Below are 15210 nucleotides of genomic sequence, written 5' to 3'. Positions count from 1 at the left end.
CTGCCACACATTGAGTTTTTATCTTCAAAGTAAGCACATGTGGTTATATATGCTCAACTCAGCTCCACAAATACGTTCCCTGTCTTCAAAACACTACTTCTAACTTAACAGCATCAAATACTGGGCTCTTCATATGCCTGTTTTGCCCTTTCTCCACAACCTCGCTGACTATCTACCCTCAACAAGCTGTTTTCCATCACCTATTTTGATTCAACACACCCTTGTCCTGATGCTGGTTTTGATCCCGAAAGGATTCCCCTTCTAACTTTTCTTCACTCTGTTTCTATTTATTGTGACCCCTTATATCCTGCCACTGTGCCAACTATCAATCAAGCTCTCACAAGCTGCTATGTTGCCAAAAATTGTGTTACCCAAGACACTTTAGTTTTCACAGATTATTTTTTTATTAACTGCTTTAATAAAAATCACTAAAACAATACATCAGCTGTGTACAGACAGCCTATTAGAGAAGAAAGGTACACTGGCTTTTCTTTCTGTCTTTTATCTAATTCACGTGCCTGCCAAGTAATCTCTATATAAACTGGATTTTAAAGTAACTTTTTAAATTTATGTTAGCATTTCTAAGCTGAAAAAACCACCATCTTCAAGCAACTTTACTAGGTGTTTGAAAAGTAATTTTTTTTCTAATGCTAAGTCATTACCATACTAGAGCCTTGTTCATAATCTCTGACACTAGCTTTCTACTCTGTCAATATCTCATACTGTATAATTTTTAAGAAAAATGTTGATTTGACATCAAAGACTCAAAAATAGTAATTTAAATTTCTAAAATGCTTAGTTTATACATACCAAGAGAAATTGCACATGACATGAACTTTCAAAACACTATACTAGGTTAATCTTTCTTGAGCACAAACACAAATTAGTATGTAGTTCACAAAATACCGGCTTTATTTTAAAAACTGCCTTTTTCCTCTTTATGTTTATTACCACATTACCAAATAGCCAACTATCTCTTTTTCATTTTCGTTTTAAATTATTGAATTACTCCTTGAAGGAATAATATTTCAAATGTTCTCACACTATTTCCCATGGATTTCTACATTTTGGTCTGAAATTACATATATTAGGTACAGGAAATGAACACAGATTACAGACAATACAAATGAAATTAAATGTTAAAAACGGTATGGCTACTTTTTAATGATATATCAAACTAACAACAGTTCAATAACTGGTATGTATTTATTCAAAAGCACAAACCTGTTTGTGTTTACTAAACTAGAAGACTGCAAAAGTAGAAATTAATAGCCTCATTACTTTTCATTACTTTATAGGATATTCTTTTTGCAGGTTAGTAGTGAAAAGTAGTCTAAACACCTCATAAAAATTACCTTCTAACTTAGCAAATAAAACTAATAATGATGTAGTATAGTATTTTATTAATGCAAACTCCTTCCTGAATGTTCTGCGGGAAAAAAAAATTAACACTAGAAATTAGGATAAAGGCTTGATGTTAAATGCAGTCTGAAAAGTGGAAAAACACCACTAGTAAACTATGTGCAACCTAACGGGTATAGCTATAACTGGCAATTACTATAATTAATATTATGTTTGCATGAAAAAGGAAAAACAACTTGCCAGAAAATAGTCCGATATCAAAACTTGTTTGCCTATTTAGAGCATTTACAGGGGTCCTACACAGCATTGAACAGAAACCTGAATCTTCTGGTAATGACTCTCCACTTCAGCCAAAATAATTTTTATTTTGCTTTCTATTCATTTAAGAGTAGCATGAGAGAAGGTGTGGAGGGGTTGGTCCCAACCCTGTTCTAAAGAGAGTATTTATGTATTGGACGTAATCCAACCAGATCCTCTTCCTAGAGCTTGATTTTACTCAAAACAATTTCAAAAAAGCATTTTCTGTCAGTTTGGCTGCCCTAAATTGTTCCCTACAGGAATTTTTCTGCAAAGCTGTCTCTTTTTTTTTTTTTTTTTCCTTCAGCAAGAGATAGCAAAGCAAACTCTGAGTTTATGAGTAGAGTTCATAAACTCTACTCTGCCACTTGCTCAACAGTAATTACCATAGAACGGCATGTATGGTTTAAATGCTATCATCAATATCTCAGTAAAAGAGTCCCACATAAAGTATTCAAGTCTGCCACACCTTCAGAAACTGTAAGTTAACATGAAGGTAGAACTACGGTCATTCCCAAAATGAACATCAGCCTGAAGTGTTGTGGCAAAACACCTGTACAAGGGTGGTAACATCTGTACAACTCCTAGGCTGTTCTTAGGTGATTTTTCATATAAAAGCTTTAAGTTGCCAGTACTTCCAATTGAGTACTTTCCAGTTTTGAAACACAGATCAACAGTAGATGAGATACGTCTTGATGATGAGACGTTGATGAGAGAGGACAAAATTCTGACTACTGCACTAAAGTTCTTAATTCAGATCTATTATATTTTATGAGGAGAATTTGCAAAGCCAGGTGTTTATAGTAACAGATCGCTGGCACCTTAGAACTGAGCACCTTGCAATAGCCAGACCTGTGAAAGTGTCTCCAAGTTTTTCCTCCCCTTGAATTCTAGATATCCCAAAGCGATCTTACATATATTCAAGACCAGATAACTTTAGCTACAGTGCTTAGTACCTGCCAGCAAACCAGATGAGTAGCATAATATTTTCTTCAAAAAACATATTAATTAATCATGACAGTGAAGGAGGAACAGCACCGATTAGGAACAAAATAGGGAAAGTAGCTAGCTGTCCTACAACGTACTTCCAAAGCTTTCTTTGGTAAGCATTTCCAACCTGCAAGAAATCCCAGTTTTCCAGACCTAGATCATTTTGGGAAAAAGGTTTTTATTTATATCAAGCTCTATAGTCTCTATGGGATATCTTAGAGCATCTGAGCTGACAGAACTAGTTTTCACTCGCATGACTTGAACTGAAATGTAGGTCCCAGCTTACATAAAGTTTTCAAGCAAGCTCTCTGGATTTTGAAACAGCCTCAGAGATGTAATTCACTGAGCTTTTTTAACATATTTTTACAAAAATTAACATTTCCCTAGGTTGTTTATTCTTTTTTCCACAAGTGCTTTCAAAGACTTCAATTTAGGTTTTTACATTAATAATTCTATATAGATATAAGAGCCAGAACTGATGTTTATTATTGTGAATTCCAGCATAACACTTTTGAGATTTTACGAGCCTTAAACAAAACCTTTCTCTCCTTGAAAAGAAAACCAGTCTTCTGTCGTACCGCGTACCAAGATAAACCACCATTTGCCCTCAATGTCTGTTTTTTATTATTCCCTGAAGAAAATCCTATACACTGATACTACAGCAGCACAACTTTGCTTTTATTTTTCTCAAAATGTTCTAAGTGAAATAAGCAAACAGTAGTTTTTTATCATTCCTTGGATAGCACCATGAATACGTAGTAAACATTTATACAAATCAGAGGAAGGAGAATAGTACGTAGTATTCCTACCTACTCTCCCCAGCTGTCTTGTTCCCTCTGACAAGAAAAGCTTTTTGACCCTCTTCCATCCAGTCTCACCACCTTTCTTTCAAGCAGCAGCAGTCTACTACTGTACTTGCTCATGCACAGACCCACGCAGCTTCCCTTGATGATTTCATCCGTGGCCAAATTGTCTGGAACCATTATTTAACTAAAAAGCATTTCATTAACCTTTTTGTTTACACGAACTGGGCACTTGCATGGCAGAACGTCTGCAAACCAATATTTATTATCTAGGCGTGCCATCCAAATCAGGTATTTTACACTATAAATTTAAATCTGACAAAAAGAATTCAAAGATATTTTTTCCTTTAAAACCTGTACAGTTTCCTTCTCTTAGGCTCCTAGACATAGTTAAATGGTTGCTGCCCCAGCAGTAAAAAGAAAATCTTTAGCAAAATAATTCAGATCAAATTAGAACACAAAAAAAAATAATTAAGCATAATTATTTTATATGTTCAACTGCTTTTTTTGTCTACTACTTCCCTCCCCCCCCCTTTTTTTTTGTAACTGAACCGTTAAGTAATTTCCCCTCTCTTTGTTTTTGAGTGAAAGGGAAGAAGTTTGTGCATGTGCATGTACATATGAAAGATGCATGCTTCTTGTTCAGTGAGAAGTTTCATTCTCAGTATTAGTCTTGCAAGACATACAGCTTTCTCTTAGCTCATCTGTGGATCTGAAATTACACGACTGACAAAACCTTAAAGTCAGCTCACAGCTGCTGAGGCTAATGAGAATTTCTTGTAACAATCCTAAGGACCTACTGCCAAAGCCAAACGCTTCTGCTCCCCAAGGCCTCCACTAACTCTGGAGTCCCTACAGGCACCAAATTTATTGTTGCCAGAAGACAAAAATGCTTAAGGGCAAACGATACTTTAACATTTATATGTCATTTTAATGACTGCATTATGAATCATACACCTTCAGAAAGATAAAATAAAGAAGTAGGTTACCTGGGGTTAAAAGAATGACAGACATAGTGATGAGTGAACAAACAACTAGAATCACCAGCAGCGCAATAGCAATTCCCTTCCAGTTCCTCTGCGGAGGGCTGTTACTTCCAAGTTCCTACAGGAATGGAAAAAAATGAAATAAAAGGAAGAGACCATGTTTCATAATCATATACTTCTAGAACTATTAGCAATAGGAACATTGCTCTGTGAATACTCATAATCACAGCATGGGAGGTGATCATGATCCCTCCCCTCTCAATAGTACACACAGTCATCCAAAGGTGTGTAACTCTCAAGCTTTTTTAATAGATATCTTTCTTTTTTTAAATATATATATGTAATTTCATACCCCTAAGTGACAATCAAATGAGCTTATACAAGCTGTCCAAAATACAACTGGTGTTCAAATGTGCTGAACATAAACTCCAGGACAATATCAACTAGCAGTTTATAAGATCATTACGGAAATGAAATGTAGCAATTTACTGTAATTCCACCTAACCTGGTATGGACCATAAAGGTTTAAATACACATCCTTTTTAATGTACACTATTAAACTTATTTGTAATAGAAAACATTTACAAAACTGCCTGAGGCTCCAAGTATTCCATCCGAAACTACACAACTCTTCTCTATACAGTAGTTCCATTGTAAACTGCTCCCCTATTACTCATAAAAAAACAACAGTAACTTACAACAAACGTTAAATGAATGCTTCTGTAACTACTAGTACACTTAAAACTACATTCTTTGTGGTTACATGTTTAACTCCTATTAACTCCAGCCAGATGCCCTTCAGGTTTGTCAGTTGTAGCAATGCATTACCTGTGTTCACGGTACAGTTTGAGTCCAAACAACATGTAAACATCTAACAATAGAATGACAATAATAGTATGACAATTGCTTCATACAATCCTAACCCTCTCTCACAGAAAACAATATTTTTTCTGTCTCTAGCAGGCATGCTTGAATGTTTCTTTGCCACAATTACCCATGCCTTTACTATCTCAAATTCAATTACTGTGGTAAGACTCTGTGAAAAGAAACCTGGGAAAAACTTCTGAGAAGATCTCCCTTCAGGCTGCTTACAAAGTTATGTTACATTACACATGTGTTTCATGGCCTGCACAAACTTCCACTAAGCTCCAACTAAATGCCAGGTGGGGTAAAAAATATGGGGTTTAGCCCACACTTGCCCTGGAAAACAATACCACGTAAAAGCCTCTCCTCAGGACCTGCTGCCAGCACAGCCCTGCAAGGCTGCCGCTCCGCTGAATGCACGGGGAGTGACTGCCACGAAACACGAGAGATTACTTGGAGTCTCTCCTATTTGATTTGCGATCCTGGGTTTCTTAATCTTGCAGGTGCACAGGAAGGATATTCTTTTATCTTTCACCTCTCAGCTGGACAGAAGGGCAGAGGGATGGGGGCAACTCAGCCATCTCATTCTGTGGGGAGGACTATGGCACAGGAAGGCACCTCCTGCTATATTTTATAAGCTTCCAAAGGCATATAAATACTTTTTCACATACATATTAATTCATTTTCTGAATTATAAATGAGTGAGAAATAAGGATGTTTTCACAACAGAAACTGACAAGGTTCTTGTGCTTACTTGGTTGTTGTACCCACCTCACCGCCACACACCACCCACAACCGCACCTCTAATGACACTAACAGGGTCTAATTATTTTTTCATCTGTTCATTTCTACCTGTAAAAGAGAGTTTCTCTCCTGGGTCTCATTTCCAGGAGGGGAATTCCCCTACACAGTCTCTAAGCAATCTCACAGGGGAAGTCTCACGGGAGCCCTCAGCCCATCGCAGCTCCCAGCGAGGAGCCCCCTGCCACCCCGACATGGCTGCCACCCATGGAGCCCCATCCTCCTCACTGGCCTGGGCCTGGCTGAGCTTGCTCCTCTTAAGAGATCGGTAGCCTCACCAGAGAAAAAAAGCAGCCATTCTGTCTCCTCAGCGTAAACACTACACCACAGCTGGTCTTCACGGGATCAGCTCCCTCACCTGACAGGCATTCGCTGTCCCCTCCCCACAGCTGAAGCCAACTCAGGCCTAGTAGTAAATGGCTGCCAGACAGCCTGGGCTGCTCTCAGCTCTTCCCTCCTGGTGGCTGTAACAGTAATCATACTCCTCTATTATTACACAAATATCCTGTTTGGTGTTGATACGTTATCTGCCTTGAATAGCAGATAATGGATGATGTTCAATTATGGTACACTGAAGGAAATTATTGGGGACATTTGCAGCACAGTGTTAGCGGGTGTACCCCTCAGACTGTGCGGCTTTCCTGGGGATCGCCATGCAGGAGAAGGCTGATTACCATAACCAACAACGCATCTTTGATGACTGCATTTTTTTTTTTAACTAAAGTTCAGTACTCCTGTCTTCCACAGGCAGGGGGTAAAAACAGTGTAAGCAGGAGCTCCTGGCATCCATCTCCTTTCCCCATTCCATTGCCTGTTTCCCAACCCTTGTAAACCTGCCTGCTCCTCTTGCTTTCTTTGGCTCCTTCCGATTCACTCCCACCTCATTAAATACTAATTACCACAGCAACTTCCTGACTAGCCTTAAAGTTGGTTGATCTTCCAGGCCTCCATGATGGCTTCACAAGCCCCTTTGGTGTTCCTAGGATATGAGGATTGCATTGTTCACTCCTTTCTGGACGGTCCTGGCCATGCTGATGTGGCAAAGATAGCCAGCCTTTTCACAGGAATACCGAACTTTTATGTCCTGCATGTAAACTCAGATCTAAGCTATTATTTTAATGTTAATAGCACAGCCTAGAAAATATGAATTTATTCAAAACGTAACAGTATAAGCCTTATTCTTTACAAGAATTTTCCAATTGTAACAACAGAAGAACTAGTAGCTTATACCAACAAGCGGCGGTGAAAAAACAGTAGTTACCCTCAGAGAATCATGAAACCCTATTCCAAAGGATTCACTTAAAACGACTGAAGCTGGGCAACTTGATGAATATTTTCTGTACCAAAGCCTCTAAAAAAAATGTACCAAGTCCTCATTATTCAGGAGGTTTTTCTCTGCAGACATGAGTATTGTTCAGTTTCTAAAAATAGAGCTCCATTTTAAATACTTATGCATGTTTTTGCAAGGAGAGTATCAAATGTATGAATCTAGTATTGAACATACAAAGCTTACTGATACCCACAGTAAGAAAGAAGGGGGCTTCCAGCTAGTTGAAAGTCTTGGGAGACTGGCATAAAAAGGACTTATTTCTGACTAAGAACAAAGTACTTGGTTTTAATAATTTGGTAAAATTTATGAGTTGCTCCAAATCATTAGATTAGAAATTATTAAAAAGTCATGAGGATGTTTTGATATTGAGTGGCAACATTGTGGTAAGAAATTTGTGAAGTTAATGTACGCTAACAGAAAAGATTTAATGATATATTAGAAAAAATACTATAATAAGGTTAATTCATAGTACAACTAGTATCATGCACATCTCAAATCAACTCTCTTGATGTTAACCAATGCAACTCTTGGACTATCATCTACAAAGTTTTAAAATAGAGTAAGCTGCTGTTCTTCAACAATAAAATATTTTTAGCCTTGCACTGCTTTTCAAAATGGTCATAAGCAAAAGGCAGTAAAACAGATTTTTAGACCATGTATCATTGGCAAGACAGAAGCTGTCACTTCTGAGTATGACAAGAACATAGAGGCATTCAAGAGGAAACATCAGAGAGCCACACAATGAAAAGCTTTTGACATCATATAGTTTCCCCATAACTAACTGCTAACTGGCACATAACAACAATGAACAGGCAGATGGAGATTTAAGGATCTAATCTTCTAAGTAGGCTCTTCTATTAAAGCAGTTTGAAAAAATATCAACTTTTGAAGGTGGTGTTTTATATATAATACTATCTGTAATATTAATATAGATTTTACAATCTAACTCTAATGAATCAGAAAATGGCTGCTCAAAGCATAATACAATTGCAAGTATTCTCATTATTTAAAGTACCTTTTTCACAAACCGTTTAATTGTACTGTTGCCAAAAACGGTCCTTAAGTAATATATATTTCTGAATGTAATTTATGATTGAGTAATATCTTACTAACACACAGCAACAAAGAGAAAAAGCCACATACCCATACATACCCAACAAACTGTACACCAGTGTTACACAATGTGATACTTTTGGCCTATTCCTGCCAAATGCTAAAGACCTCATTTTACCATGAGCTTTTAATCACTACCATCATACGTGAACTCAACGTACGCAACTGAAGGGAGGTTCTAGACTAAGAGCCTGACCTTTCTGCTCTGTGATTGTCTCCATTTAATCTCTGTTGAAAAGACCCCTAAAAAAAAAGCTGTAACTTGCTGTCAGACTGGTTTTACAAAAACAGGTATTACAGAGCTTGCAAATAGTGTAATTAAGTGATCACAGAAAAATTTTGCAATAGTAACCAAAAAAAAAGGCTAAAACAAAAATCTGCAGAGATGTGAGAGGGATGACAGGCTGAGGTTGTCGAAGGACAGCATGAGTCATTTCAACCCTTCAGCATCCCTCTATGCTAAATCCCACTCGCCACTGTAAAATGAGATATTTCAGAGGGAAATGCTGAAAAACTATATCCAGCAAATACACAAAGCAAATATAAATCAAATACACTGAAGCATTTTTCTCTCTCCTTTTCTAGGCTGATTTCTAAATATATACTCCCTCTCCAAACACAATTTACTGACTGATGATGAACTGATTCACTACAAGCATAAAAATCTTTTAAGTACTAGCAGGACATAGCTTTGAATTTCAAAATCTACAGCATGTAACCTCATCCAGCAGTTCTGAGTTGTTCTCTGTTTTTGGACGGAATACAGAGTCTGACATGGATGTTTCATATTGAAAAAAAAACCTACAAAATTACTTCCATAATGGCTGTGTTACACCTGAATGTAACAAGAAGATATAACCCAAGTTCCTATTACAATAGAAATAACAACATGAAACTAATTTACATTTGATTTATTTCATATAGAAATATTTTTTATGCCTTGACACAGAAATGCAAGTGCTTATAATTTAAGAGTGTTGTTTCTTTTTAAATAGTATTGGGAATATCGATTTGGGAAAAACAATCACTTAAATTAATAGATACGGTACCTTAAAAACAAATACCTCAAATATTTCTGTATTTTTACCTGAATAAACTTGCAATCTTTCTTGTAAGCACCATAACCAGAAAAAAAATCACAGCTTCCTTCCTAAAGCTTATTGAGTTGCACAGCTTTATTGTTAATCAATGAGGATAAAAAGCCTTTATGACATAATTTTTCTAGCAAGCATGTACAATTAAGGAGACAACAAAAGGTCAGCAAATATTTCCGTAAAATGCTATATTAATAAGTCAGGTTTTTGAATTATCTTAATAGCATTTTCCTGATTTCTTGGAAAACTATTTATGTAAACCACAGTACAATTTCTACGATGGAAATAATGACAGAAGCAGTAGGGAACTGCCAGGTACAAGCAGGCACACTGAAGGGCACTGGCTGAAGCCTCTGCCAGGCTTTTCCAGAAGGGGCAGGTTAGTTAAAATGCAGCATCCCCTTTGGGAGTAGAAACGAAAAACAAACTTAGAGACACGTTAACCCTGAGAGCTGGCGTTTCGCTAAACTGCTTTTTCTCATAGAACTACCTGCCCGTGCTGCAATCGACCTTGCTGAGAAATGGTGCGATGACCCAAATATAGAAAATATGCATTTATCTACCAAAATTAAGAACAAGAATTCCACCAGTTTTAACGATTTCCACTGGGTGCGGCTGGATACTGCTCAAAGCTAAAGCGGAGATTCTGCCGTTATTTCTGCAGTCTGGAGTGAACTTTACCAGGTCGACATGCTCAATAGTACAAGCGTGCAGATGCACGTTGGTGTTTACCCCCAGCCTGTGGGTATTTGAAACAGGAAACCCAGCAGCACTGCGCTGCAGCAGCGGCTGGTGGTTGCCTGGTTTTGTGTTGGGGCACTAAGGGCAGACGAAGGATCTTTCTTAGAAGAGCCACAGGATGTTGTATTTTCTGCCAGCAGAGCATCTTCTGAAGCCTTGAATGAATCGTCTTCTTTCTTTTGTCTTTGTTTATTATTATTATTTTTACTTAAACTCCTGTAGTGTCACCAGGACAAAGCCTACAGAGGAAAGCTCTAAGAAGAATCACCGTCTTCTCTTATTTTGGCAAGAATTTCAGGGGAAAAGCGCATTAGAGTAGGAAAAGTAAATGTAATTGCTTTGCAGTAGGAATGAGAATGAATCTTACTCTGTAGTTTAGATGTAATCACGACACTATCACTTATTGACTCCTCCAGAATCTACTTCATTAAACACTATGCATTTGCATTACCCAAACATGAAGAAAAAGTGATAAACGTAAAAAGACAAACAGCTTCAGGTTGTATCTCAGGTGTTTTAAAAGACGGACCCAGGATACTTATAATAAAAAGATTGCAGTCGTTCCAGAGTTCTTTATATAGCTCGTCCTGCAACTGATATTTAATATTACCTGCCTTGATTTTGCAGTGTACAATTTGCAGGAAAATTACCACAGGAAGTATTTAGAATTTGTGATGAAATGATTGCATCCATTCCTTCCCAGCTGTTTTTGAGTAATCCCATGGCCTGGATATCAAGAGAGACTAAAAGACAGATCCGCAAAGTAGCACAGGACAGTTATAATCCATTTGCATAAGTACCTATCGTTTTCATCCCTCATGCTCCCTTTACAATTTGCCGCATTATAAGATCCTATTGCTCCAGTTCTTATCTGAATGATTATGGTCATACAATTACTTTCCCTGGTCAATATCTTTATTCATCAAAATGTTGGCGCTTCTTTTCAGAGTCATTGTAAAATGCCACTTTCACAGGAATGCACGACTCTCCGTCAGCTTTGTGGATAACGGGCATTTTAAAAAGAGAGCAGCTTGTTAGCAATTACCCTGCTTAGAACAGGTGCAGGATTTGGATATGGGAACCATCTGTCTTCATATTTTTATTTCTCTGGGCTGCACTGGTAAGAGAGACCCCTCCTTTTGCAGAGCCAAACTGAAAAAAAACCCCAGCCCAATCCAAAACAACTAAAACAAAACAAAACCCACCCTGTCTCAGTAAAAATGAACGAAAAGAATAAACATGCACACGTAAGTCATTCTGAAAAGTGTTAATCACCCACACTGGTTATGCATTTTCTTAACCTTGCAAAACATTTTTGCTTTTTTTCAGCATTGATCGTTTTTGTTCTAAGCAGAGATGTTTTTCTCCTGGACCTGCAAATGCCCATTCACAAACTGAATTTTGGTAAATTTTGGTATCTGGAAGAGCTTCATCAACATCCTTAGTTCTGACTGCTCAAAAAAAGGTCAGAAACATTTATGGAATCTATTTAATGCATTACGGCCAGCATTAAGAATACATTTCACATCTTCCATCTCATTTTGCAGTGTACTTTGTTAACATTTACTCAAACACAACGAGCTAGCTATTACACTAGACAAACAAGTAAAAGCTTAACTTCTAAAACATTCTACTGAAATCCCTGTTCAAGGTCTAATCACGGTAGATGAGTTTAAAGTTTTGGTCATTACTTATGCATGCAATAAATACAAATGCAGGGAGAAAAATGGGATCAGGACAACTGATCAAAACAGCATGGCACATGCACAAGTTAAAATTTGTGGCCATCCACTTTTTTTTATGAACACAAGAGTATTCACATTTGCAGCACAGAAAAGCAAGGGGGAAAAACCAAACTGTCATGGTGCACAATATTAAAAAAATAGGTAAAATGCAGGTGATGGAAAATACTGCCATAAGGACTGTTGAGTCGCTGGGGCAGAAGGAGATTTAGATAAAATAACAATGGATGACAAAACTGGTTCATATTTGAAATAAAAACCAGGCATGATGTAGAGACAAGCTACAGCAGGCCAGGGAATTCCTCTGGCTTTTGGGAGCTGAGTTGGATGTTAACACACTTCTACCAAGTGGTGTAACGCCACGTAGAGTTGTTGCAGCATCAGAGGCAACTTCATTCAGACTCAGTATTTCGAAGTTGCTGTCCCTTTTCACCCTGCGTTCACAATCTTTTAGAGTTTGTTTCTAACAAAGTTGCAGGAGTAAAAATACCGTACTCTTTTTCCAGTCCAGCAGAAATACTTGGAGAATTAAGGAGAATAACGATGTTCTGGCCAGCTGTCAGTAAGTATCTTGAGACTCAAAAGTACTTATGTACATGGAGGCTACAGATAGCCACCTACAGGGGTTTCTGCAAGTTCCTAAGTAGAACAGCTACAGAACACCTGCTTTATTAAAGATGTCTATCTGCAACACTCACCCAATCTCCCCTGCAAACCTCACCTCTCAAAAGCCGGTTGTCAAGAGGTGTCACCCTTTTGAAGGTCTGAGGCTCGCTCCTAGCCCTGCTGTGACTCCAGATTATGTTCCCGGTGTCCTCATCAGACCAAAGCTCCAATATTCACACTGTGCTACATCTTCTCTTCCTCACACAAGTCTCATCTTGAAGCTAATGAGATTTTTGCCTGAATATGAAAATCTCTGTATCTTGAAGACTGCCTGCAAGATTACGCGGAAATCAAGCAAGCAGCTCATTTCCAGTGAGCCCATGCATCATTAGTATCTAGCAGAAATCAACAATTCATTTGCCATAATTGAAGATAATTCTTAATGTATTTTACTAAAACAAGTAATGCCAAGGACAGAAAAAGACAGCAAAGCAGCAGGCACAAACATGATTTTATCGCAGGTTACTATGATATAAAGGAAGGCGCCTATATGAATACTGGCAGAGTCATTTATGGCCAAAAAGGTATTTTTACAAATTCCTATTGATCCAAACTTTAATGAAACGTCACATGTTTCTTCCATTCTTATTACATTGAAGAAAAATCACCCAATCAAGTAAAATAATTTATCTCAAAAAAAGGCATACAAAAATGGAGGAACACAGGCTATACATGATGCATACCTACAGATCTTTCTACAGATACAACAAAGTTGTTTGCTAGAATTTGTCCTTTTCATTACTCAGAAACTAAATTATACTTTGCCTGATTTTCTTTAAAAGAAAAAAGCTTTTAAATGTATTTTTATTTCTCAATATATTTACAAGGTCCTGTAACAGATGACTTTTAAACTGACATAGTCAATTTTGGCATTAATGAGTGGATTTTTTGACAACATAACATTACACATCTCTGAAGGTTAGAAAAACAGGAAAGGTTACCATACTGCAGTAACCTCACATAAGGCAAATTCAGGTTTATGCCACATAATTTTACAATTTAAATTGAATACAGTGCCCCTATATTTAGTGGAATAACACCAAGCATTGCACTGTAGCATAACTTTAAAGTAAGACAACTGTTAGACTAGAAGAACCAAAATCGCCTTTTGGAGTTTCTTATTGTTCAGGTACTTGTACACATGCTTCATTTTATGCCATTTAAGAGTCCTGGAGAATGGATTTGACACATTTTTAATTTTTTTTTCTGGATCAGCATTATTAAATCAGGAGTTGTCAAAATATGGAACAAATTTGTAAAGGTTATTCTGCAAATTTACAGCAATATTTTTCTATTTGTTTTCAGATTTACACAGATTTACAGATTTACACAGTTACTTGCAAATAAAATAAGTAATTTAAATCCAAACGTGCCTTAATAAGCCTTTGCGTGCACATATATATGTACACATATACACGTATCACCGAATATATATACAGCTAAATATTATTCAGGGCAAAATTCCTATAAATAAATTAAAATGTAAATAAGCCAAAGAGTGTCAGTACCAGGAAAGGGAACACTGTAATCTCTCTGCGTTTGGGGGGATCTAAGGTAGCAGAAAGTCAGATGAGTTTCCCAAGGTCATATGAGAATGGTAAACCAGCATCTGTTTATGTAAATATTTGTGAACAAAACTGTAACAAACAAAATTATTTGGCCGTTATCACCTGGCTCTGATTAGGAATTTATCATTTAGTTTTTCACAGTCCTCTTCATAATTAAGTTACCCGCTTGTCTGAAAAGTGGAATTTTATTTAAAGCAGAGGAATACTATAATTCATCAGAAATAAAGATATGGTTTTCTCCTACATTTTGTTAGGGGAAAAAGACCAGACAGATGATCAGGAAATTTGTAGATGGGACACTATATACTGTGTTATATAGAGATAATACATACAATAAACCAGTGTAATCAAGATCACAGTTCACTTAAAAACAATGCAAGTCTTCACAGCACTAACGACATTACATTTTTCACGCACACATACACACACAGAGAGTTTATAAAAAAGCATTTCTAGAAAGACTATGGGTCAGCAAATCACCTCCTTACATATACTCCACTCAATTAAAAAGCAAATGCAGTAGGAGAAGAAAAAAATATCAGGAATTTCTTGGCTGTTTTACAGGATTCATTGATTTCAACAGTGTCCTTCAAGATAATGTAAAAATCCAGCTTTTTTTTTTCCTCTGCAAACTCTTCTTACCTTAATAGCTAACCCTACGTACATAAAACACTTCAAAGGCCCATTATCCATTATGTTTCATGGGGAAATGTGAGCCACCCAATAATTTAGTAGCTCTCAACTAATTTAAGGAAAATGGGAATGCCTCTTGGTAGGACAGAGCACTCTCTTCTCTAGATGTTAAGGCAGTTCTGCCACGTGGGAATGCCCATCAGCACCTAGCCTAAGGCAA

At 37.2% G+C, this 15210-nt stretch overlaps 1 protein-coding gene across 3 annotated transcripts in view; it reads right to left on the bottom strand.

The window, feature by feature from the left end:
* The window catches only part of DPP10 (dipeptidyl peptidase like 10), a 225530-nt gene extending 221015 nt beyond the window's left edge, over nucleotides 1–4515 (bottom strand). For 2 of the 3 annotated variants that reach the window (XM_054208858.1, XM_054208859.1), the window contains exon 1: nucleotides 4442–4515. In XM_054208858.1, coding sequence (XP_054064833.1) covers nucleotides 4442–4466 — 25 coding nt within the window. In that variant the 5' untranslated portion in view covers nucleotides 4467–4515. The remainder of the gene's footprint in view (nucleotides 1–4441) is intronic. The other variant, XM_054208860.1, reaches the window with a different exon arrangement.
* Between the last annotated feature and the right edge of the window lie 10695 nt (nucleotides 4516–15210).

The sequence above is a fragment of the Rissa tridactyla genome, chromosome 7 (genome assembly GCF_028500815.1).
Source record: "Rissa tridactyla isolate bRisTri1 chromosome 7, bRisTri1.patW.cur.20221130, whole genome shotgun sequence".
Lineage (NCBI taxonomy): Eukaryota > Metazoa > Chordata > Aves > Charadriiformes > Laridae > Rissa > Rissa tridactyla.
Note: the sequence above shows the minus strand (reverse complement) of the source record. Positions and strands in the feature narration are given on the sequence as shown.